The following is a 24,773-nucleotide window of genomic DNA, read 5'->3' on the forward strand; positions in this document are numbered from 1 at the left end:
AGCCAAGAAAACCCAAAAACGGAGCTTCCCGGGCGGTGCAGTGGTTGAGAGTCTGCCTGCCAGTGCAGGGGACACGGGTTCGAGCCCTGATCTGGGAGAATCCCACATGCCACGGAGCAACTGGGCCCGTGAGCTACAACTGCTGAGCCTGCGCGTCTGGAGCTTGTTCTCCGCAACAGGAGAGGCCGCGATGGTGAGAGGCCCGCGCACCGCGATGAAGGGTGGCCCCTGCTTGCCACAACTAGAGAAAGCCCTCGCACAGAAACGAAGACCCAACACAGCCAAAAATAAATAAATAAATAAATTTATTTATTTTTAAAAAAACAAAAAAACAAGTGACGTTCCCTGACCTGGAAAAAGTGCTGGCTCTGCAGGCCTCTGGTCAATGTTAAACAGGGCCACGGTCACAGTGAGGACTGGCCCCAGCCCACTGGAGGGTGTGCCCACAGACCAGTGGGCTCTCTCTTGGAGGGGTTTCCCAATCCTTAGCCTTTCCCATAAAACCCACCCCTCTGGGGCCTTCCCTGGTGGCGCAGTGGTTGAGAGTCCGCCTGCCGATGCAGGGGACGCGGGTTCGTGCCCCTGTCCGGGAAGATCCCACATGCCGCGGAGCGGCTGGGCCCGTGAGCCATGGCCGCTGAGCCTGCGCGTCCGGAGCCTGTGCTCCGCAATGGGAGAGGCCACAACGGTGAGAGGCCCGCGTACCGCAAAAAAAAAAAAAAAAAAAAAAAAAAAAAAAAAAAAAAAAAAAACCCTTCCCTCTGGAGGTCTCCCCACAGAGGCCTAAGCTACTCCTTAGGGACTATATCCTCCTGCAGGTCACCTACCGTCCAGGGGCCAGGCCCGGGTGACAAATGGAGAGCTCCGCGCTCCAGGGTGTACACACACATGGCAGCCCTGCTGGCCGAGACCTCTCCCAGTCCTGCTGCTCACGGGGAGCCAGTCCTGACCTCCACAAAGCCACACACCTTCCTCACCCCGAGGCTCCAAGCCACAGCCCTGGTCTTTCCTTTTGGCCCTACTGGTCACAGCCCTGTGAGCCCAAACAGTAGTTAACCCTTCCACGCCGGGGTTCACAATGCTCCAACGTGCAGCTCAGCAGCGGGGGCGGAAGCGAGGGCAGAATCCAGGCCAGGGGTCAGGACCAGTGGGTTGGGTCAAAGAAGGTACGCTTCACAGCCATGGTGGCACCTGGGTGACTCCCCTCTGCATCCTCCTCCAGCCACTCTTCCGGGGCCTCCAAGTGTTTGCCGTCCTGCAATGGGTCTTCCCCTGTTGGGGGCTCACTGAGTCCCTGAAGGCCTGAGGAACCCTGCGCCTGGCACTCGGCTTCCCCATTGCAGTACGCGAGGGAGGGAGGCAGGGCAGGGGTCTGTGCGGTGGGGTCCTTCAACGAGGGAGAAAGATGTAGATTGCACAGATGGGCCTGAAACCATGGAACAGGGAAGGGGGCAAACGGGGGACCTGGGACTCGAACCTCTGAGTCCCCACAACCCCCCACGCACCACCACCACCTCCTGCCCAGGTGTGCCTGGCTGCCTTCCTCCTCGTATTCCTGGGCCGGGCCTGGATCCTAGCGGTCCTCGACCTGGTCCGGCTCCATGGAGACAGAAACACACCTGCGGCAGGAGGCCACTGCTCTGCCTGGGTCCGCAACCGGGCCATCCGGACACATATCCGTGACCACCTCCCCATCTCGGCGAGGCACTCGGGAACGGTGCGCTGGCTGGGAGCAGGGCTTCAGAATGGACTCTCGGGACCTTCACCCCCCAAGTCCAATGTCAGCTCCCCAGTGGGTGTGCACCCTCTGTCCCCCAGCTGGTTAAAACCGCAGACCCGGCTCCCTCCTGGAACTACCTCTTTGGCTTCCACCCTCACGAGGTCCTGGTCAGCGGGGCCTGCAGCAACTTCTGCGCAGAGGCCACTGGCTTCTCCCACCTCTTCCCTCACCTCCAGCCCCACCTGCTCACGCTGCCCTGTTGGTCCCAGCTCCCTGTCTTCCGGGACTACATCATGTGTGCTGCTGAGGAGCCACAGTCCCTGGGGTCACCTCCTACCTGCCCTCCTCGCGCATGCGGGCACTTGGTCCCACCTCTACTTACTTTCCCAGAGCCCTGCGCCCTCTTCTCCGGAAGAATCAGGCGTCGGGTCCCCCGGCCTCCGCCCTCGCTCGCAGGACCAGTGTCCTGGACAAGGCCAGCGCCTCCTATCTCTTGTCCCTGCCCGGGGGCCTCCTGGCCGTGGGAGGGCCCCTGGAGGCGTGGCAGGCAAAGCCCGGAGCGCTGAGCTTGCGAATCCGGAATCAGAAGAGATTTGTCAAGTTGGCGCTGGAAGAGGGCGGCGCTGCGGGGGAGGAGCGCCGCGCGCCCCGGGCGGGGTCCGGAGTCAGCTGGCCCCGTGCTCCCCCAGGGCCTCCCTGGTGCCAGTGTTGTCTTTCGGGGAGAACTAGCTCATCCAGCAGTTTCCGAACCCGCCGGGCTCATGGCTGCGAGGAACACAGGAAGCGCTGCAGCCACTGCTGAGAGTGGCCCTGCCGCTCGCTGTTCCACGCCCCCCGGGGCCTCCTCCTGCCCTTCCGCACGCCCACCCACACCGTCGGCGAGCCCCGGCCTCTACCCGCTCCGCTATCCGGCCCGCCCGCCTGCTCCTCCCGGGCTGAAGGCCCCTGCACCCTCCCCGCGCCAGGAGGTGAAGGTCCCCCCGGTTGGCGCCTGAAATCCTGGATTCCGGCCACGCCTCCAGGCTGCCTTTGGCAACCGCGCCAGCCCTGAACTCTGTCCCAGTTAATCGCGGCGAGCGAGGAGGTGACCTGCGGGCGGCTGCTAGCGACCACCCCTCTGGCCTCCTGTTCCGCCCACAGTGGGGGCCCCGATCCCGGCGCAGCGAACCCCGCGGCCCAGCCGGGCGCAGGAGGACGCGCAGCACGAGGTCTACTTGGAGCGGCTCAAGCAGCTGTTGAAAGAGCAAAAGGCGCGCCCTGGCGTCCCTGCCGACAGGCACCTCCCCCCACCTAACACGCCGCCGGCCCCCAGCGGTGCCCTCGGTGACAGCGGGTGGGGACCGAAACTAAAGGTGGGTACAGACCTGCGGGGGGTGTGTGTTTGTACTTGGCGGGGGAAGTCCGCGCGCCTGGCCGGGCCTCGGAGGGGACCAGACACTCCTGGAGACCCGCAGACACACCCGGGGCGCGCGTCCAGGATCTGACGTCCGCACTCGAGATCAAAGAGTCTCGGCTGGGACCCAGTCGGTGGGCTCTCCGGCTTCTTCTGCGACCGCTCCCCACAACGATTCCTAAGGCACGCGGGGGTGGACCTCCATCGCACGGCCCCTACCCCGGCTCCCAGCCCCGCCCAGCGGCCAGCCCAGACCTACCGTCTGGAGTTCAAAGATCAGTGTGTGAAGACCTGTGGCGCTGCGGATCCCAAGGTCTCCCCATCCACACAGCCCTCTACAAGCAACCCCGGGAGGCCCCAGGGGTGTGGCCACTCAGACGAGAAAGGCTTCCCCGGCTCGTTTGTCCTCCGGGTCCTGGAGCCCTGCTGGCAGAAAGGGAGCGAGTGGGAGTCTCCACAGCCCCGCCGCCCTCCCGCAGTATGAAAACCCTGAAGATGCAGCAGCTACAAGTACTGAGCGCCTACTGCTACGTGCTCCCTTTCCTCTTCACGGGTGAGTGGTGGCCGGGGTCCACCCGGGAAGGAGGCAAGGGGGATGGTGGGGGGAGAAAGGTTGAAGCCCCACCTGCCAGGATGTCCGAGGGCCAAGGGAGGGGGGAGGGGCCAGCGGGCCAGCTGGGAGATGGCCAGTGATCTCATTGGGGAGGGTGGAGGGCAGGAGCCACTGGAGTTTCAAAAGCTAGTTCATATTTCGTTCTCATCTTTCCCCCAGGCCCCTTCTGTTCCCTTCTTCTCTTCCTCCTCTTCACGTCGCTCTGGTACTTCTCTACTTGGTATGGTTCTTCCTGGACAGGGACCCACACCCCGTCCCCCAGGTGAGCACTAAAGAAGGACCCAAGTAGTGAGAGGTGATAAATGGTGCCTCCAGGAATGCTCCCACCCTTATCTGTCTGCCCAAGGAGGAAGGCGTTCTGAGTGGATGAGGAACTGGACAGTTTGGAAGCACCTAAGGGATTATTTTCCCATTAAGGCAACAGGTCACCCTCCAAGGAGATGCTCTGGTTCCTCCCTTTCCCCTATGTACCCCACCTACTCACCCCTCCCTATGCTGGAGTCTGAGCCCCCCAGCTACCTAAGTTCAGGCAATGGGGGAGGGGTGGGATGGTGTACCAGAGGGGGTCCCTTGTGCCCTTGACCCCATCGTAGGACCTTGAACTCTAACCCTAAGTTAAGTCTGTTGGTGTGGAGGGAATTCTGTTCAGCTGGTATCCTGCTGTCTATGCTTTCTTCCCCTCATCCTGCCCACTGCCCCCCAAACTGGTGAAAACAGTAGAGCTGCCCCCTGACCGGAACTACCTGCTGGTCGCTCACCCCCGTGGGATCACGGCCATGGGAATCCCCTGTAACTTCTCCACTGAGAGCTCCGGCTTCTCCCAGCAGTTCCCCAGGCTTCGGCCCTTGACGGCCACGTGGAATGGCCCCTTCCATTTCCCAGTCTACCGAGACTACCTTCTATCCTTTGGTGAGTCTTGAGCTGAGGGGCGGAGGCAGCCCCACCCCCCACCCCCCACAGTGGCCCCCACCCCCCACAGTGGCCCCCACCCACCATCCAGCCCAGAGACCCGGCTTGAACATTGGCCAGGCTCACAGTGGGCGTCAGTGAATGGCTTTGGAGCAAGCGTCCTGCATCCTTGCTGGGAGAGGTGCTGTAGGGCACGCTGACATGGACACAGGGGTAGGGGATCTTGGAAGGAAAGGGATGCGGGCTTACCCTTCCGAGGCCAAAGGGTGGGGTAAGGGACTAGGGAGCCAAGGACGGGGTAGTGACTGTTCCCACACCTCCTCGTGCCTGCAGGAGGATGTTCCGTGAACCGCCAGAGCCTGGATTTTATTCTGTTGCAGCCTCAGGTCGGGCAGGCTGTGGTCGTCCTGGGTAGGGGGCCCACGAGTCCCTGTATGCCATCCCAGGGGAGCACAGAGAAGTGCACAGATCACAGGGCACGGCTTGATTTTTCATCCACTGAACATACACGGGGTTGTCCTGGGCAGTGAATGAGACGTACTCAGGCTCGTGGGACAGCTGCACTGGCGTCCTTGTGTGTGGATTGAGGGGAACTGTCAGCCATCGTCCTCCCACCCATCTCTAACCTTGGATTTCTCTGCTGGGTGGGTGCCCACTCACTCAGGATGGAGCCAGGAGGAAACATCTGGAAGCCTTTTCAGAGAAAGAAGAGGGGGGTCAGCACTTGGATGGGCTGGGCTGGGGACGAGCCTTTTGAATGGGTAGAGGAGTCGACCCAGCAGGCTGGAGGAGGTTAGGGTCGGTTAGAGAATCATTACAGCTGTTTCGGGAGCTCCAGCCCCAGACGGTGAGAATCTCACTGGGTCAGACTTCAGCCCTGCACCCGGGGCTATCCCCACTCACCTGCCACCCATGCAGACCCTAACGTGGGCTCTTCTACAGACCTATTTCTGGTCATTCTTCCAGAGCTCCAGCCCCAGTGGGTCCTCCCCTATTGCTAGTCACTGCAGCCCTGAAAAGCCAACCCATCTGTAGGCAAAACATAGCATCTGGGACTTCCCTGGTGGCGCAGTGGTTAAGAATCCGCCTGCCAATGCAGGGGACATGGGTTCGATCCCTGGCGCGGGAAGATCCCACATGCCACGGATCAACTAAGCCCGTGCGCCACAACTACCCAGCCCGCGCTCTAGAGCCCGCGAGCCACAACTGCTGAAGTCTGCACACCTAGAGCCCGTGCTCTGCAACAAGAGAAGCCACTGCAATGAGCAGCCTGCTCTCTGCAACTAGAGAAAGTTCGTGAGCAGCAACAAAGACCCAACACAGCCATAAATAAATAAATTTATTTAAAAACAAAAACAAAAAGCATAGCATCTGCGTATCCAAGGAGCTTAATATCCTGCACTGCCCACTGCCACCAGATGTTATCATTCCCCGGTAGCATGCTAGGGATGCCAGAATCACCTTCACCTCCTTCCTCTCTCCCCACCTTCCAGAACCCCGGTCACACTTCCTGGCCTCCTGTCTTCTTCTAAGTGCCTCTTAGCTCCTTCCCTTACTCCAGGCCCCCATCCCTCCCGTGGACTTCCTCTGGGACCACTCCTCAGAGAGTAGGGCTCTTGCCTCTCATCTCCCATCTAACGCCTTCTCACGCTGGCAAGACGCTCTCCCTAAAACACTGCTTTCATCATGTCATTCCTCCTGTTCACTGGGACTGGATCTTCACTGTCAGAAGGTGTGCACGCCTCAGCACAGCATTTAAGGCACCCCACAAACAGAGCCCTACCCTGTAGACACACAGGGTACCAGACACACAAAAGTGCCGTTTGCTTTTGCCTGGGGGCTGCATCCACTGAGACGTGGTCTTTGTGCAAATTAGACAAAGAATGTTCCAGGTTGGGCGGTGACAAACATTTGCTATGGGATCTTCTTCTCTTTGGGAAAGTGCGGGTGCCACGTGCAGAGACAGAAGAAAGATCACTAAACTGCCTAAAGGATCTGTTGTTTTTTCAAGAGCTCTGGACTCCACAGTACAGAGCCGTCAAGGTTCCCTGTCCCATTTCTCCTGCCGTGTATCTGGATAATAACCCCCAACACTGTGTGGTTTCTCCTCCTATCTGGAAGAGTCTAACTTACAAATATATGAATATATGCCTTAGGAGCACAGCTCATTGCCTCCTGGCAGGCCTTCTTCCTTCCCTGCCATTGTCCATGTGGCCACCAGAGGGCAACCTCTACTCAGAAGGCCAATCTGTCACTCTCCTGTTCAAAGCCCTCCCCTGGCTGGCCAGCCCCTGCCTACAGGATGTGTGCAACCCAGAATTGCTTGTTCTTGCAAAGCAGGCTGTTTCTCAGCTCTGGGCTTTGCTCGGGCTTCCCCTTGCGCAGGAGGGACCCTGCCCTTCTTTGTCATCTGGAGGGGAATTTTTTTTTCTTGCCTCACCCCGTGGCATGTGGGATCTTAATTCCCAGACCAGGGATCGAACCAGCTCCCTCGCCCCGGGCATTGGAAACGCGGAGTTTTAACCACTGGACCGCCAGGCAAGTCCCCAGAGGGGAATTTCTAAGACGCAGTTGGGGTCTCACTTCCCTTGACCAACCAACGTGCCAGGCTGGTCCAGGGCATCCTCTCCTCTGCACGCACGTAGTGCTTCCTGAAGATCGAGCACGATCCTCTGTGTCGCTTTGAAACATCAACTTATCAAAAAAGTTGGCTAGCTTCAACATTAATAAGGGCAATAACAGCATTGGATTGCACCACATTAAGCCTGTTTAAAATCAATGAGCTCGTAATGGTCTGAAAGTAATAATCGATCACCACTGAAGGATGCTGAGGAACCACCACATTATTTGAACAGTTAACAAATAAAGGGAAAAATGTAAGCATTTATCCGGTCTTTCCTTCAACAAACTATCTCTAAGAGTAATCATAGTAGAAGAGAACAAGTTTCCTTTTATAGGTATATTCCATCTGGGGGGGGGAAGAAAAACAGAATGACAGATTAAGAATATCACCGTTTTGTAACCCCTAATAAATAATTGGATTTAGGTAGAACATCAATATTTGATAAAATTTCAGTAAGACAACCGTATTTGAGCCTTTGAGGGAAGAATGCATCACCACCTATAGCTTGGACATGAAAGAACTGGAACTTTGGGAAACTTTCAATTCTGATTGGTTGAGAAAACTAGAGGTGGGTGAAAGTTGGACCAATCCAAGCGTTTCTGGTGGCAGAGGGGAGTCTTCCGGTGAAAGGGAAGGAATTAGAGTGTGATCGCAACTCCTTTCGGCCACTAGTGACTTTTTCCTCCAACACCTTTAACTTTTGGAGGTCCTTTCCCACACTGGAATGTATTCCACCTTGACTGCAGCTTTGTGAGATGCACAGTGTGTTAGCAGTTTCAAAAAATCAGAAATGGGGGAAAGTCTTATTTTTTAAAAAAGGTTGAGTGACTTACTTATTGGCCTATTGGCCTTGAAGTCAAGAGATGACTCTGATCCCTTTAACTCTTGGGGTGGCTTTGTGTTGTGGAAGTCCAGGAACACGATCCTCCCATCTTTTCACATTAGCACAGCCGGTGGGATTACCAGGTTATGGAGTGATTACCTTGGAAAGTATAAAACTGGGATGAGGTAGGTGAGAGGTCAACTTCGGTGGGAAGCGGGGGGTATGGGAGCTGGGCAGGAACGAGAGTGGAGACAAGAGGGTGGTGTCCCATCCTCCGCAGCACTTTACAGGTTTTAAAGGACACGCACATCCATCCCTTGCCTGGTTCCTTGCAGGTAGAACTGCAGGTGTTTTTATCTCACTTTATGGGGTGGGGCGCCCCCAGGAGTTAAGAGCCTGGGTCACCAGCTTGTTCAGAGTCAACAGCAGAGCTGCAGCCACTCCGGTTCCGGGTCTGCACTGCGCTCTCCCTCTCTCCCTTCGTCCGCCCACCGGGTTAGCACGGGTGCCCAGCCGCGTGCACAGAGGTCCGTGTTCTCGTACTCGGGTGTCCCCAGGTGTACACTGAAGTCTTTCTCTCTGCGTGCTGCCCCGCGGGGGCCTTGCTGCCTGACGGCGGGTGAGATGCCCGCGGCTGAGTGGAGCTGAGCCTGCCAGTGCGGAGGGCGGGGAGGGGGACATGAGGCTGCTCGGCGACCCCCGGGGAGTGGTGGCCCGTCTGACCCGTCTTGGCCTTGCTCTGCTCCTTTCAGCTCTTGGCTTCTGCCACTTGGTGTCTCTACCCTTCCCGATCTTCACGGGTTTCCAATTTCCTCTATCAGTTTCTCCGACCAGGTCCCCAGGGTGTTCGGCTCCGCGTCCCCTTTCCAGCCGCTGTTACTTGTCTAGCAGCCGGAGGTCAGAGCGTGGGGCTGACGTTGCGGGGGGTAGGGGCGTGGCCCCCGGGGAAGGGGCACTGGGCGTGGGGGGTATTCCCGGCCCCAACATAGAGATGCTGCGGGCACGGGGCCATAACTAAGCCAGCAATCAGGACCCTCCACCGACGCTCAAGACGCTTCCCCACCCTCAGTCCCGCCCCCCACCGGGAAAGGGGCGGATTCTCGTCTGCAAGGCTAGAGGCCACCCAGCAGCGCCCACCTCACCGCCCAGGGGCAACTCCTCTTTCCCAGGCGCCCCGGCCACCCCACCGCCTGCCCCCAGCGCCCGCCAGCCCCCGGTCGCAACCTAGTCCGCTCCAGATCCGCGCCATGTTTCCTCTGCATCACTGGGGTTTCCTCCCCTCGGCCGAGCCCGAGCAGAGCAGCGGCCGCGCGTACCGCCCGAGCTCCGAAGCTCTGGCCGCCCGAGCCCGCGTGCAGGACTGAGCAGACCCGGCCTTCGCATCGGAACTCCGAGTCGGGACCGGACGGCGGCGGCCGGGTCCCCGCGCGTCCTCGGAATTTGACCCTCGGAGCTCCGAGGTGACCCCGCTCTAGGTACCGTTCGCTGTCTGCGCGGCCGGCCCCGATCGGCTTCTCTGCAGCCAGTCCCGGGCCCTGGCTTGAGAGAGGTAGGGGGGCGGACAGGCCTGGGGGCGGGGGGCTGGCACGCTCCTCCCCCGCGGAATGGTGGCAGCAGAAAGCCACGCCCCTCAGGGGAAGAGAACCTCTGCGCCCCCTACCGCCCAACCCATCCCAGCCCCGCGTCCCAGATAACTTGGCACCTGACTTCGCCCAGGTGTTCAGAGGCGCTTTCCCTCCGCCTCCCATCATCATCTGGCTCCCACCTGTCCCAGTCTGGTGGGACTGGTGCCCAGGGAGACCCCTGCCTCGTAGACAGCTTCCTTTGGGATGTCCCTCCCGCCTGCTTCCCCAAAAGACCGGGGACCACCCTCCAATACAGCCGCCCCTTCTCCATGATCGTGGCCCTTTGAGGCACCCCCTCTCCCCAGTTCGTTGGTCCATCTTCCTCATCCCCTGCCCCTGCCTCACTTCATCTTGTCCCCCCTGCCTCTGCTCTCAAGTCTCTGTTCTCTTCCAGCCTCTGCTGATTTTCTCCTCCCCGTGACGCCTTTCCCCACCACACACCGCGGGGAGAAGGGGGTGTGTCAAGCTGCTTTCTATTTCTGGTCTCCTTGGGGAGGGGGCGCGTGCTAGGACTTGTTTGGCATCTGCTGTGCCCTGTGTCACGAGGTGTCATGTCTGTGACTTGGTATCCGTGCCTCTCCCCCACCCCCCATCTTCTCCAGGTTGCCTTGGTCTCCTTTCTGCCTCGGCCCCAATCCTTTTCGCTCTCTTCTTTGGGCGCTTTGTGTAGCTGCGGTCTCTCTGACTCCGCCTCTCCTCTCTCTGCTTCCTCTGCTCCGTGTTCCAGTTCAGAGAAGCTGCGACCTCAGGGCCATCAATATTTCAGGTGTGTTTGGTGGGAGAGAGATGGGGTGGGGGATGGGACCCCGGCATGCCCAGCGATGACTCCAATCATCCTCTCGCCAGAGTGGATCATTCATATTTATGAGATTGAGAGAAAGGATACAAGGATGATAAGGAAATGCTGCCCCCTTTCCTGGAGCCTGGTCCAGGGGGTGCTTGGACTACATTTCCCATAGTGCCCAGGGGCACAGGGCTGCCTCTGTCTCTGCCTAGACACCTAATGGGAGTTAGAATTCAAGGAGCCACGTTGGAGGGTGGGAAGGGATAAGAGTGTGGAGCAAGGGTTGTGGGGCCAGCTGGCTGCTTTCGCTTGGCCTGTTATCCCTGACCTGCTTTGTTCCCAGCTCCCACCTCCTCCAGGGTTGAAGGACCTTAGAACTTTTACATCTCCCCCAAAGGGAATAGGAGTAGAGTGCCGGGGAAGAAAAGATGCAGGGTGAGTTAGCAAGTTCCCCGTTCTTTCCTGTGACCCTGGGAATCCCCTCCCCTTACACACATCTTTATCTGAGATGCAGACACGCTCTTTGGCAATAGTCTCCCCATCTTGAAAGTAAGAGGGAAAATGGAGCCTAATGTTTGCATCTAGTAGGATGTGTTCCGGTCTACAAGTTGCTCACATTCTGCCCCCTTATGGGGGCAGTGGGGAATTGCTGGAATATCCCTGAAGTACCAGCTTGTATGTTCCAGGGGCCCATGAACAGCTGAGGAGGTTGTCTGGAGATCCAGATGGGAGCCACAAGCTCAACTGCTCCTCCCCAGAGCCTGGCGCAAGGAATCTGACTGAGCTCATTTTTGGCATAGAAATTATTGACGGCCGGGAGAGGGCAGTGGGGGTTCCTCCCGCAATCTTATCTCTGCTTCTGAGTCAGCTCAACCCTTAGCACTTGGAAACTTTGACTCCTGCCAAGGACCCAGTCATGCCTATCCTTGTTCTTCAGGCTGGGGTCGGAGATCTCCCCACTGGGCTGAGAGCCAGGGAAATTTAACTTTTAGCCCGGCTTTGTCCAAGATGACTCACCTTAGGCAAGATCTTAACCATCTTGGGCCTTGATGGATTTCCTCTCTGTGAAAGGAATGGGTTGAACCTGATGGTCCCTAGTGGCCATAGCAGGGGCTCTAAGATCCTCTGAGCCTGTGCTTCTCCCTACCCTCTGATGATACTGGCCTGAGCTGTCTTACCTCACCCCAGCTTACCTGGGAGAGCCTTAAGCCTAAGAATTAGATTGACAAGAAAGAGGGAGATGGAGCCCTTGTTTTGAAGCTTGTTTGTATTGGAACCACACTGTGCTTACATAAGCCATGTTTGTGATACAGAAGCTAAAATTATCCCCAACCCACCCCTTGGTGCCCCTGCTGGTCCCATCTCCTAAACCGAGGTCATGTTCTTGTTTTAAAAAAAAATGTCTAACCATCCCCAAATCACCCTCCTCAAAGTAGCTGCTATGTGTGTCCCCTGGGATGTTGGTTACTGAGGCTTATGTAGGTTATGTGAGTGGACAATTCTAATTGGCTAAAAGAGAGAAGAGGGCATTTGATTGGTTGATTTGGTTGGTCTGGAGGAGAGAGATCTGGAAATGAGGAGTCATCCGGACTTGGGGACGGGTCTTTCTCTTTCGTCCTGTCTCTGGGCAGGGGGAAAAGAAGAGCTGGATGCCGATGGGTACCAGATCCACAGGCCATTGACCCAAAAAGGAAACTCTGAGGAATGGGAAGAGCAGAGCAGAGGTAGCCTGAGTGGGAGATGAAGCAAGGAGTACAGGAAGAAATTTCCCAAAGAGAAGAAAAGAAGAGAGAGAGAAGGGCGTGTGGTTCCAGGGGTCCAGCCAGTGAGGGGGCGCGGCAGATGTGTAGAACTCGGAATAGCGGAGGAACCTGACAGCTTCGGCAATTTAGGATTCCTTTGACGAGTTTCTGGGGGAAGGAGCACAGAAAGAGGGGAGCAGACAAGAGGGGGTAGCCTGGGGGTGGGAGCAGCTAGAATGGGGTCTGGACCCCTGAGTAGACGGAACTCTCGCACCAAGAGGGCCTGAATGCAGGAGCAGCGAAGAGATGGGCTCCGGGGCGGAGCTAAGAGGAAGCTGGGAGTAGCAGGCTCCCGGGAGTGGAGCCAAAGAAAGGGGGCGTGGCGAATGGGCAAGGACCTGATGCTCGGGGGTCTGGAGCATCTCAAGAGGTGGAAGAGACGCCCGCGAATGATCCTTCCGCGGGCTCTTGAATCCAAGACCCAAGTGCCGGATTCAAGGAGAGCTCCCTGGGCAGGCCCCGGGTCTAGCCCAGCGCCCGGGGTGGTGACGACGGAGTGCTCAGCGTGTGGGAAGGGGCGAGCCCTTTGAACGGAGAGGCCTGGCAGGGGCGAAGGCGGGGCGGGCGCCCCCTAACGGCCTCGATCCGCAGATCGCCCTGGGGTCGGTGCACGTGATCGACGCCGGGGAGACGGCGCTGGTGGAGGAGCTGCGCGCGGCGCCCTGGGAGCGCGGCAAGGGCGTGGCCGGGTTGCTGCAGCGCTTCAGCTCGCAGCTGGTCAAGCGAAGGCGCCCGGGGATCAAGGTGGCACGACTCGCCCGGGACGACCAGCTGGGGTCCCGGGAGCTGAAGAAATACCACCTGATCACCAAGCAGGTGAGAAGGGCAAGGGAGCTCGGATGGGCGGGCCTGTCCCCGAGGGGCCTCCGGGCGTTGACACCCTACATGCTGGCAGTCACTGGCTTTCCTTCGCTGCCGGCTCTGCCGAGTGGGGGCGCCCGTGAGCCCTGCCCTGGGACTCCCAGTCCTTACCCAGGCCCTTTTACCCAGGGAAAGTCAAACAGCTCCCCACTTCCAGTCTTTAAACCCTCCATCCTTACTCCAGGAGGCTGGAGCCCAGGCGTCCGGACTTAGTGTCACTGCCTCCCCTACATCGACCCCGCCTCTCTTCAGGGACCCAGACATCCTAATCTGAGCCTTTGGCCTTCCCCTCTGCCTCCCCCACCCTACTGACTGATCAGCTTCCCTCGCTTCCACTCTTGGGGTCCACATCCCCACGACCCTGACTACTCCACATTGATCTCCACTCTCCTGGATCCCCACCTGGGGATCCAGCTTTTCGGAGGCCTTGGCCCTGGTTCCTGCATGCTCTCACAGACCCCACTGCACCCCGCCCCGCACGGTCGGCCCTCCCGAGGGGCCCAGGTGGGAGCCCGTGGGTGTGAATGTGGGAGTGACGATGCCAAGAGGCGCCGGGCTCGCAGCCCTCCCGCCGCCCGCCCCGCGCTCACTCGTGCCCCCCGCAGGGCATCCTTTTGGTCCAGTTCAACGTGTCGGCCCTGCCGGAGGGGCTGGGCGCGCGGCTGGCGGCTCTGCGGGCCTCCGGCACCTTCTCGCCGCTGCCCACAGAGGCCGTGTCGGAGGCTGGCGGCGACGTGGCGCGCCTCCCCTGCTGTCGCCCTCTGTGCAGCGCGACGTGCTTCCGGGCGGGACCATCGTCCAGGACTGGCAGCCCTACCGGCCGAGCGAGAGTGACTTGAGCCTGCTGGCGGCCAGGGGCCCGGAGTGGCGCGTGGACAGCCGCGCGCGCCCCTTCCCCACCCCACCCGGCGGCAACGGCACGTGGCGCTACCTCAACATCTACGCCTTCGGCAGCCACGGCGCGCGGGTTCAGAGCCAGCTTCTGTGGCATCTGCAGCGCCAGGCCCCGCGTCTCGTCGGCCTCAACGTCATGTGCCAGCTCTTCCTGGCGCCCCAGCTGTGCTTACAGCTGGCTGATTTCTGCCAGGCTGGCTCGGGGCTCGAGCTGGTCAAGGGTTATACCGACCAATACCTGCTGGAGGCCGACATCTAAGGCCTCTCCAGTCGGAGAGGAGAGAAAATGCACTTTAGACCCACCTCCTTCCTCGGATCTCCCCAAGGCCCCGCCCCTGCTGTTTTCAAGCCCCGCCCCCTCCCCCTGCCCTCGGTCATCGGCTCTGCCGCCTGCACTTACCCGCCGTCCATCCTTCCCTTCCCTTTCCCCCTTACGTCTCTGTCTGCCATCTTGACTCTAGCGCCCCCAAACGCAGTTGCCCACACCCTGATCTGAACCGCCGGGTTTGGGGGAGCCACCCGCGCTTCTGTTGTCCACCCATTCCCTTTCCGTGCCAAAGAATGGGTTCGTTCACAGCTTCAGAGCCTTTCCGTGTCCGTGCCCCAGCCTGGGAGTGTACTCCGCCCTTTGTGGCTTCTGCCTTCTGCCCCGTTGTGGATGGGAGCTGGCAGAAGTGTGTGCAACGCCCAGTAGCCGGCCAGGAGCCCAGTTGCCCAATACGTATTACTTTTCTTCCTCCCGATCTTTCTCAGGCCCCCAGAGCTTGCCCTCTGCTCCTCTCCTCACCGTCCTCTCAGTCTCCTGTGCCTGGACCTCTCTTAGTTCTCCGCTGTCCATTTGTCTGCCCCGCCATTCCCCTTCTCCATGATCTCGTCATCACCCGCCCTGTGTGTAATATGGGGAAGGACCTGCAAAGGAAATAGATTTATAATGCCCCACCCCCATTTGGCCCCTGCTTGCTCTCTGGTGATGCACTTTTCCGAGGCTGCCTCCTCTGACTGGGGTTTCCTCCAACTTTGCACAATGATGCTTTTTTTTTTTTTTTTTTTTTTTTTTTCCCCCGGTACGCGGGCCTCTCACTGCTGTGGCCTCTCCCGTTGCGGAGCGCAGGCTCCGGACGCGCAGGCTCAGCGGCCATGGCTCACGGGCCCACCCGCTCCGTGGCACGCGGGATCCTCCCGGACCGGGGCACCAACCCGCGTCCCCTGCATCGGCAGGCGGACTCTCAACCACTGAGCCACCAGGGAAGCCCCAATGGTGCTATTTTGCAGGCTCCCTTCCCTATGCCCCCAACCAGGGGCCCGAAGCAGGCCCGTGAACCAGAGGGTTCTGGGTGGAGAGCCTGGTGTAGTGGAGGGCAGGTCCCTCAGCCTGGTGCGAGGCTGTCTCCTGCTTCTACCCGAGCTGCCTTCTAGCGCGACTGGAACCCCCTCCTCCAGATATTTCTGGACACCCCTCCCATCCTCTTGTTCCTTTATGCTTTTTGTAGACTTTGACAGTCTCCTATTTAAATGCAAGTAGTAACAGCTGCATTTGCACAGCGATGTCTCCTACACGGGATCCTCACATCTCCCGCAGAGGGAGGACACGGAGGCTCAGAAAGAATCAAGTGCCTTCCAAGTTGCTCACAATAGCTGGGAGCCTGGCAGAGACTAGAAACCAGGTGTCCCCAGCCCAGAGCATACCTCAGAACCTCACTGTAGCTGGAACTTCTGGTTGGACAATGGACAGCGAGCACAGGGTTCGCTGGGGATGGAATCAAAGACATGGACAGAGGAGGGCGCCAGGAGGTGGAAGAAGGTGGACAAAGAAGACAGCCGCTGCGGCCCTCTTTCCCCCCGTTCCGGCTGTACTGCTGTGCCTTGCTTGGCTGCCTCCTGCACCTGACCAAGCTGCCCTCCTCCCTGTCACTTCAACCATGGCTGTATTGCAATAAAATGAGCCCTTGGCCCACCTTCTGTGTCTGTTTCACTTCTTCTCGGTGGGGAGGGATGAGCTGCATTGTCCTCTCCCCCTTCCCCAGCAGCCTGTATCAGGGAGGATCTCTAAGCCCTGTGGCACTGGGGCTAATGACTTCCTGGAGGGGAGCTGGGGAGGGCTGCTGGCCGTTGCGCGCCCCTACCCCCCACACCAGCCAAGCGGCAGAAAGAATTGATTGCTCAGAACCGAGGCGGGCAGCGGCGCGGCGCTTGGGCTGGCCGCCGGCCTCGCTTTCCCCTGGACCTGGGAGTCTGCAGCTGCTCCAAATTCTTGCTCTCTCGCAAGTTCCCCTTGGCATCCAGAACAAGCCTGCCTCAATCCCACGATCCAGGCGTCTAACTCCCGGCTCTCGGCTCTCTCGTGGCCAGCGCCCCTGCTTTCTCCCCATTCCTGGGTGGGCACCGCACGGAGGGGGAAGAGGTGGAGGGAGCCTGGGCGCCGCCCCGCGGGAGCCGAGCTCCGAAGCGGCGGAGACTGCGATCCCGAAAAGTACCACGCGGGGGCGCCAGGACGTGCGCGGACGCGGGCAAGGCAGCGCAAGGTGGTTTCCGTCCGTGTGAGTGTGTCCATGGGCGTCTTTGTGTGTCTGTGTTTCTGTACATGTGTGTACGGATCAGGGGGGGTCTGGGTGGGATATATTCTGGGCTACGGGCCTGGCGTACCCCAGAATCAGGTACTCCAAGTGGCTTCTTGACGAGGAGGCGCTTGATAGGTTACTATGTACGTGTGGATGGGGAAGCAGGGGGCTGTGTGTATCGTCGCGTGTGCAAGGCATAGCCTGTGAGTCTTGAATTTTTGAAGTTGCATTCCTTTAGGGCTTTTGTGCCCTCCCACTGTCTTGTGTAAAAGGAATCGAGAGCTCTCAACCTGAACCTCCATTACACTGGTCACATCTTCAGCATGTGCCTGGACAGGTGACTCTGCTGGACTAGGTGTGACATTGTGTTTGTGTAAGTGGGTGTGTCTCAGGACATCAGTGTAACTCTGAATGATAGTGTTGTGCGTGTGTTTGTGTGACAGGTGGATGCTGGAGGAGGCTGGTTCAGGATTATGGAAGTACAAAATTTCCTTTCTCCTGTTAGCTTGTGGATACCACCTTCATGGTGTGAGTGTGTGTCTGTGTGTGTTCCTTTCTCAGTCTTTCCAGTGGCTGTCTCTGTGTCTCTCCTCATCTCTGTCTCTTTCCCTCTTTCTCTTTTCCTTTCTTGGTGACTCATCTCTGCGGCTTTGCCCTCCCCCAGCTTGCTGGGTCTCCCCTCCCCCACCCAGGAGTGGGTGGGGGTATGAAGGAATGGGACCCTGGGTCTAAAAATCAGGGTGAGCACCCCTTTACTACTCATCATTCCCAGACCCACCAGTGGCCCGTAGCCCTCTCCGGGTCCCCTTCCCAGGACTCCCCACCCTCCTGAACTGGGGTGGGCAGGGGATAGGCAATGATGTGTTCTAATGGGGCCATTTCCACGGGGTTCTTCAGCACCTTCTTTCAATTCAAGATGGAGACCCCTGCCTTTCTCATAAAGTGCCCCTCCCTGCCTGTCCCCTCCAATAGCTGACGCATTGAAAAGCTGCAGAGGTGAGTCACTGGTTGGGGGGAAGGGAGGAAGAGAGGGGAGGTGAGCTGCGGGGACCCCCAAGCCCCTGCCCTCTTTTTCTTTCCCAAACCTTCTCAGGAAAAAGACCCAGTGCTCTGCCCCCTCCCTTGGTTTTCCAAATCTTCAGCTTGGATCAATACTTGGTTGGACCCCCATCTTCTCTTACTACCCTCCTGGAGAGTATGAGAGATTCAGAAACAAAGACAAAGAGACGGATTTATACAAACATCTCAGAGCAAACACCAGGCATCCCCTCCTGGTCCCCATGTCAGCTTTGCCTTTCCCAGCTCTGTCTCTCATTCCTCTTTCTTTCCTGCCATCTCCCTCCTCTCCCAAACCCCAGGAACCTGTCCCCAGTCCAGCTCTTTTCCAGAAGCCCCTAGAGGCAGCCAGGTGTGAAGGGCACAGCACAGTTTTGAGAGGTGGGGTGCGTGTGAACGAGCTGACCCAGGCAGGGAACTGGGATAGAGAGAGGCAGAGACAGACCCAGAGGTTCAGAGTCCATGCAGACACAACCCAGATTGTGGAATCACCAAACCTATTGCCCTGGCTTCCATCTCACTGCCCCCTGCCCCATGTCATAAAGACTGAGACTCTTGGGATGTCGATTTCTGAGAAGCTCCCCTGGACTTCTGGGCGGAGTGGAGGAGGAAAGGGTTGGGGAAGAATGGAGGAATGAGGGAACACTCTAAGAAACGCGGGGCAAGACTTGAACTTGGGGGCTGCAGATGAGTGGCTAGGATACTGAGGCTTTTCTGCACAGAAATCTAGAGGTGAAGGTAAATGGGGGAGGGGGCAGGAAAGATCAAAAGCACATAGCAGTCCACATAACCTGTAACATATATCAACAGACATGGAAGGACCCAGATAAATGCACAAAGACACACGGGTACACACATATTATTGACACACCAAGCCAGGCACAATTTTCAGACACCAGCAGATACCCAGGCTGGATGCACTCAAACTCCCAGCCGCACAGGTATACAGGCACTCAGAGGGATAGGGACCCGCACGCACTCACACTTACAGAGACACCTGGAAACAGGCAAAAACGCGGCTCCACAGATTGGAAGAGAAAATTACATATTTAAATTGGAACACTACCATGCCCGTCCACTCTCGAGCTGATTAAATACACAATTGGTCCCCCCATTCCCTTTCTTTTTCTTTCCCCCTATGTTTCATTAATCTCTGGACACACACAAACGCAATGCACATATGTACATGCATGTGCACATACACAAGCCCACAGGAGCACAGACAACTTCTCTAGATGCCCATCTCCCTCATCTCATACTTGGTCTCTTAGCCCCATCAGCCTCTCAGGCTGCCCCCCCACCTCGCCTCCCTCCCTCCCTCTTTCCTTCTCTCTTGGATGGCTTCCCCTCCCCCCACCAGATGTCTGAGCCATCTCTCTCTGATTCATCCTCCTCAGGAAGGTAACGTGACCCCCCTCCATTCCACTGCTCTCGGTAACCAGGCAGGGAGGATAAAGGGGAGTGGGGTGAGGAGGAAGAGGAATGAGGGGAACCCATGGGGGCAGAGAGATGTCCTAGAGAGTTTGGGGGAGGGAGATGAGGCACAGTCTCAGGTCTGTTGCCCCCTCCTCTCCTTCTTTGGCATCTTCACAGTCACCTTGGTTCTCCTTTTATTTATTTTTTTCTTTAGCCTGATCCTTTACCTGTTCCAGGTGCCTGCCTGCCTTCCTCCCTCTCCTGCCCCCATCTCTTCTCTCTTTCCTCTCTCTCTACTTCTCCCCACCTCTTTCCCCGCAGAGCTGATGGGCTTTCTTCTGGGAAAGTGGAGCCACTGATGGAACCGAGAAGCCACTGCTGGCTATAGAGGGAAAGCACGTGAGCGTGTGTTTGTGTGTGTGTGCGCGTGTGTGTGCGTGTGTGTGTGTGTGTGTGTGAGAGAGAGAGAGAGAGAGAGTTTGAGAGAGAGAGAGGAGAGGATGAGGGTCAGTGCTAGGAAGAGATGAGGAAGGGGTTGAGGACTGGCTCTAAAAGAATCTCTGAGCTCCTGACAGACAGCTCTGATCCCGGTTTCCAGAGTCTTAGGGCGCGGGTGCCCTGTGTGTGCCCACAGGCACCCGTGTCCGCAGTCCTTGTGTGTCTGGCATGTGTCATTCCACTCCCCCCTTTGCCTGCCCACGCCCCCGCACAGCTCTCTGCCTGCACCGCAGCCCCCCTCCAGCCTCCCTCCCTCCCGTTCATTTCTGCAGTGGCTGCTCCCTTGCCTCCCTCCCCTCTCCCCTGCCCCCCTCCTCATTTCCGTCCTCCCCCACCCCCGCCCACGGCTGGTCTCCCTTCACTGGACCCGGCTCGCTGATGGATTCTCTTTGCGCAATCTGTGCGTCATCGCCCCCCACCCCCCCGGAACCTCTAACTGTCCAAGCCCCCAATCCCAACCCCTCTGGCAGGAGATGCGGACGAGGGGTCTGGTGGCAGAGAGGGGCGATCTCTGACGTTGCACTCCCACCCTCCACACACCCCCCCCATCGCGTTTAAATCTTCCCTTTAAGCAATGGAGAGAGATGGAGTTGAGTCACCTCCCACCTGCGCACCCCCCTCCCCACCTGGTCTGCTCTCGTCCTCCAAACGTCCTTTGGGGGGTAGCAGCGAGAGGGGAAGAAGCAGGAGGGTAGTGGGGAGAGGTGGTCTGAAAAGGGGCCAACAGAGTCAGCTGGACAGAAGGACAGACACATTTTTTCTCGAGACACGCACAGACCATGAACAGACACGACACAGAGGCACACACATCCTCAATCTTTTCCCTATCTCTTCCAACTCGGATCCTTTCCGACAGGATCACCCAAGCCTCAAGATCCACCCATGTGCCCCGGCCCAGGGCCCGCACCCCGCACCGCAGATCCGCGGACAGCGCCCGCAGGCGCACAGAACCATCCCTCCTCTCTCAGGTTCACGCCGTCCTTGGGCGTGTTCCCCACGCACCGTGCAGTCGGGGAATGGGGAGTCTGGCCCCCTCCTCAGTTTTGGAATCCTTATCTTCCCCTTTCCCAGTGTGGATCTCCTATGGGGCCCAGTCAGACGCTGGGAGAGCCCCCACCCTATTCCGCTCGTCGGGCTCCCGCCGCTGCAAGTTGCTCTGTAACCCACCCTCCCGCCTTGCAGCGTCTCTGAATCCACCCTTCCATTCATTCTGCCATTCATTCATTCATCCTTTTCTCCTCGTCCCTCCTTCATTCATTCATAGCCCCCCTGCCCCGCCCGCCTCAGCATCTCATTCATTCATTCCTTCATTCATTCATTTCCCTGGTGCCAGGCTAGCGCACACCCCTCCAACCGAGGCCTGAAACGCGCAGGCGCGGGCCGGGAGGGGCACGCATCCTCCAATCGCCGGGCGGCCTCCCGCCTCTAGGCGCCCGCCCGCTTCCCCATGAATGAACATTGACGTCAATGGGGCGGGGCGATTCCCACGTGACCCCGCGCGCTCCTCTTTATAAGGCGGTAGCGGCGCGGGCGCTGTCCAGCGTGCTGAAGCCTGAGCGAGCGAGTCTCCCGGAGCCGCGCGGACCCAGCTGAGCCCAGCCCACTGGACGCCAGACCTCGACCATCGCTCGTATCCTAGCCACCGCTCGGAGCCGAGGCGGACGAGTCCCGATCTTCCCCTGTCCCCACCCCGCCCCGACCCTCCTCTCCACCTCCCGCGTCGTGGCACCAGCTGGTAAATACTCTGCTGTCCGTCCCTCAAACCCTCAGCAGCCGTGGGCGTGAGGGAGGGTTCTCTCTCCCCCAGTTGGGAGTGTTGAAAACACAGCGGGGAGCCCCCGGGAAGGGTCCCTGGTAAATGGGGGAGTCGCCGCTTTTCTCTTGCTGAAGTCGCCCACGCACCATCCGGGGAGTCCTGTGGGGAGGGAGCAGAGCTTTTTTTTTTTTCCCCGTATCCTTGCTGCTTAGTACGTGGGCGCTGCCAGTGAGCTGGCTCAGGGAAGGGGGCGAGGAGGCACCGGGGGAGCAAGGGTTGCAGGCGTTTTCCCATTTACACGACCCCAGAGATCGGCACAACATCTTCCTCCTTTGCTCCTAAACGCCCCTTTTCAGGGTAAGGTTAGGGGGATAAGGGAAGCCCCGGCTTTCCTGATTAAAGGTGGGGGAAGGGAATATAAAATCAGAGAGCGGAAAATTCTTACAGAAACCCTCTCTTTCTTTGGTCACTTCTATTTTTTCACAGTCTCCGGCAGCCCTTCGGTCATGAAATCGCTCAGGTTGCCGGCTCCTGTCCTCCTCTGCGTCCTTCTACTGACCAAGGGGTTGGGAGCAGCGCCCCCGGGGCACCCTGAGGCTCAGCCACCTCCCCCCAGCTCTGAGCATAAAGAGCCGGTAGCTGGGGACGCAGTGCTCGGGCCGAAGGATGTTAGAGCCCCAGAGGTGCGAGCCGCTAGAAATTCAGAGCCGCAGGACGAGGGAGAGCTTTTCCAGGGCGTGGATCCCCGGGCGCTGGCCGCGGTGCTGCTGCAGGCACTCGATCGCCCGGCCTCGCCCCCAGCGCCTGGCGGCTCCCAGCAGCGGCCAGAGGAAGAAGCAGCAGAAGCTCTGCTGACCGAGACCGTGCGCAGCCAGACCCACAGTCTCCCAGCGCCAGAGACCCAGGCGCCCGCGGCCCCGCCTCGCCCTCAGACTCAGGAGAATGGTCCCGAGGCGGCCGACCCCTCCGAGGAGCTCGAGGCGCTAGCTTCCCTGCTTCAGGAACTGCGAGATTTCAGTCCGAGCAGTGCCAAGCGCCAGCAAGAGACGGCGGCAGCAGAGACGGAAACCCGCACGCACACGCTGACCCGAGTCAACCTGGAGAGCCCCGGGCCGGAGCGCGTGTGGCGGGCTTCCTGGGGAGAGTTCCAGGCGCGCGTCCCGGAGCGCGCGGCCCTGCCGCCGCCTGCTCCCCCGCAATTCCAGGCGCGTATGCCCGAGAGCGGGCCCCTTCCCGAAGCCCACCAGTTCGGGGAAGGAATGTCCTCCCCCAAAACACACCTAGGTGAGGCATTGGCACCCTTGTCCAAGGCGTACCAAGGCCTGGGCGCTCCCTTTATCAAGGCGCGCCGGCCGGAGACCTCACTCCTGGGCGGCTCTGAGGCGGGCGAGCGCCTTCTACAGCAAGGGCTGGCGCAGGTGGAAGCCGGGCGGCGGCAGGCGGAGGCCACACGGCAGGCCGCGGCCCAGGAAGAGCGGCTGGCCGACCTCGCCTCCGACCTGCTGCTCCAGTATTTGCTGCAGGGCGGGGCTCGGCAGCGCGGCCCGGGGGGTCGGGGGCTGCAGGAGGAGGAGGAGGAGGAGCGAGAGACCGAGAGGGAGCAGGAGGCGGCGGAGCAGGAGAGACGCGGCGGGGAGGAGAGGGTGGGGGAAGAGGATGAGGAGGCGGCGGAGGCGGAGGCGGAGGCGGAGGAGGCGGAGAGGGCGCGACAGAACGCGTTACTGTTCGCCGAGGAGGAGGACGGAGAAGCCGGAGCCGAAGACAAGCGCTCCCAGGAGGAGACGCCCGGCCACCGACGAAAGGAGGCCGCGGGGGCAGAGGAGGGCGGGGAGGAGGACGACGACGACGAAGAGATGGACCCGCAGACAATCGATAGCCTCATTGAGCTGTCCACCAAACTCCACCTGCCAGCGGACGACGTGGTCAGCATCATCGAGGAGGTGGAAGAGAAGCGGAAGCGGAAGAAGAACGCCCCTCCCGAGCCCGTGCCGCCCCCCCGGGCCGCCCCCGTCCCCACTCACGCCCGCTCCCCGCAGCCCCAGCCCCTCTCCCCCGCCCCGGCTCGGGACGAGCTGCCCGACTGGAACGAGGTGCTCCCGCCCTGGGATCGGGAGGAGGACGAGGTGTTTCCCCCGGGGCCCTACCACCCTTTTCCCAACTACATCCGGCCGCGAACACTGCAGCCACCCGCTGCCTCGCGCCGCCGCCACTACCACCACGCCCTGCCGCCTTCGAGCCACTATCCCGACAGGGAGGCCCAGGCGCGGCGCGCTCAGGAGCAGGCGGAGGCAGAGGAGCGCCGGCTGCAGGAGCAGGAGGAGCTGGAGAACTACATCGAGCACGTGCTGCTCAGGCGCCCGTGACCAGCCCCGGCCCCGCCCCCGCGCGCCGCCGCGCGCGCCGCCACCCCCCCTCCGTGTCGCTCCTTTCCCCTCTCAGTGTTTGCATGCGCCCGGCCCCGCCCCCGGCCGCCGCCCAGCCCCGCCCTCGCCCACCCTCCCGCCCGCGGGCCGCCCCGCCCCCGGGCTACGCCGGGACCTGTCAGACCTCTTCGTGCGTCGGAAGCCCGAAATCCCAAACTCACTCACGGGTGTCTCGGGGCCAGCACAGGGGGGGCGGGTAGTTTGTGCGAGTTCCCTGCCCCCGCGGGGCCCCGTCCCCACCTAGTCCCTCTCGGGATGTCCCGGTCTGAAACCGGAAAAAAGATTTCCAGTTAACTGTGTGAAGAAGTGTCTGTCTCCCGCCCTTTGGGCCTCCCAAGAGCCTCTCCACCCTCTCCGGATCGCTGTGAATTTACCCCTTCTTTCCCTACTCTGTTGTAAATACCCCTCACGGAGGAAATAGTTTTGCTAAGAAATAAAAGTGACTATTTTATTAGGACTTTGTTCTCGGTTATTCACCCGTCCCCTTGGGCCTGCGTGGTCCTTCCCAAGGGGCGGTGAGGGAAGCGCCATCCACGACAGCCATCTCCTCCTGCTCAAAAGCGAAGGTTGAGTGATAGAACCTCTTTCAACCGTATTAGGGGTGCGGGGCGGGGGAGCGTAGAACAGGCTCACATCCTTTAGGAAGCCCTAAATTCCACTTCCAGCTTGGGGGGTTAAAGTCACAGGTCCCCAGGCCCTGGCAGAGAGATGCAGAGCGGATAAGGTGCCGCAGCTCTGAGCCACCTAGTGAATTCTTCTTTGCACGATCTCAGGGCCGCTTAGGCAGTGCTGGTGGCTCCCACCGCCCCTGCTCTACCTAACCCACCCACCTCCCTTAACTGCTCCCTACATTTCCTGGTCCCATGTACCTCACAAGACATATGGGGAGGAGGGGTTGGCGGCCACGGAAACATCCTGCTTTTAACCGCTTCTCAAGCCTTTTCTAAGCATAGAGGATGGGATATATCCTTGAACTCTTGAGTCTCCTCCCCAAATGAAACTAGACCAGGTGAATGACC

The 24,773-nt window shown here is 59.5% G+C and overlaps 3 protein-coding genes across 4 annotated transcripts; all 3 read left to right on the forward strand.

The window, feature by feature from the left end:
* Positions 1–2,230: 2,230 nt before the first annotated feature.
* Positions 2,231–7,482, forward strand: MOGAT3 (monoacylglycerol O-acyltransferase 3). Its single transcript, XM_067012594.1, has 3 exons — positions 2,231–3,666; positions 3,886–3,988; positions 4,969–7,482. The coding sequence occupies exons 1-3, from the start codon at positions 3,594–3,596 to the stop codon at positions 5,048–5,050; spliced, it is 258 nt and encodes an 85-aa protein (XP_066868695.1). The 5' UTR covers positions 2,231–3,593; the 3' UTR covers positions 5,051–7,482.
* A 1,278-nt stretch (positions 7,483–8,760) lies between these two features.
* On the forward strand, positions 8,761–15,096 carry NAT16 (N-acetyltransferase 16 (putative)). The gene is given in 6 exon segments (XM_059038653.2): positions 8,761–8,797; positions 10,101–10,162; positions 10,434–10,472; positions 12,884–13,108; positions 13,759–13,899; positions 13,902–15,096. Coding segments are annotated over 6 exon segments (909 nt in total). The 3' UTR covers positions 14,307–15,096.
* Positions 15,097–21,095: 5,999 nt separating this feature from the next.
* On the forward strand, positions 21,096–24,205 carry VGF (VGF nerve growth factor inducible). Of its 2 annotated transcripts, none has more exons than XM_059038698.2 (2): positions 21,096–21,310; positions 21,818–24,205. In XM_059038698.2, exon 2 carries the CDS (start codon positions 21,838–21,840, stop codon positions 23,692–23,694), a length of 1,857 nt encoding a protein of 618 aa, XP_058894681.1. In that variant the 5' UTR covers positions 21,096–21,310; positions 21,818–21,837; the 3' UTR covers positions 23,695–24,205. The 2 variants fall into 2 exon arrangements, with proteins under 2 accessions (XP_058894681.1, XP_066867945.1); XM_067011844.1 differs by lacking the exon at positions 21,096–21,310 and adding an exon at positions 21,566–21,688.
* Positions 24,206–24,773: the final 568 nt, after the last annotated feature.

Source organism: Kogia breviceps, chromosome 14 (genome assembly GCF_026419965.1).
Source record: "Kogia breviceps isolate mKogBre1 chromosome 14, mKogBre1 haplotype 1, whole genome shotgun sequence".
NCBI lineage: Eukaryota > Metazoa > Chordata > Mammalia > Artiodactyla > Physeteridae > Kogia > Kogia breviceps.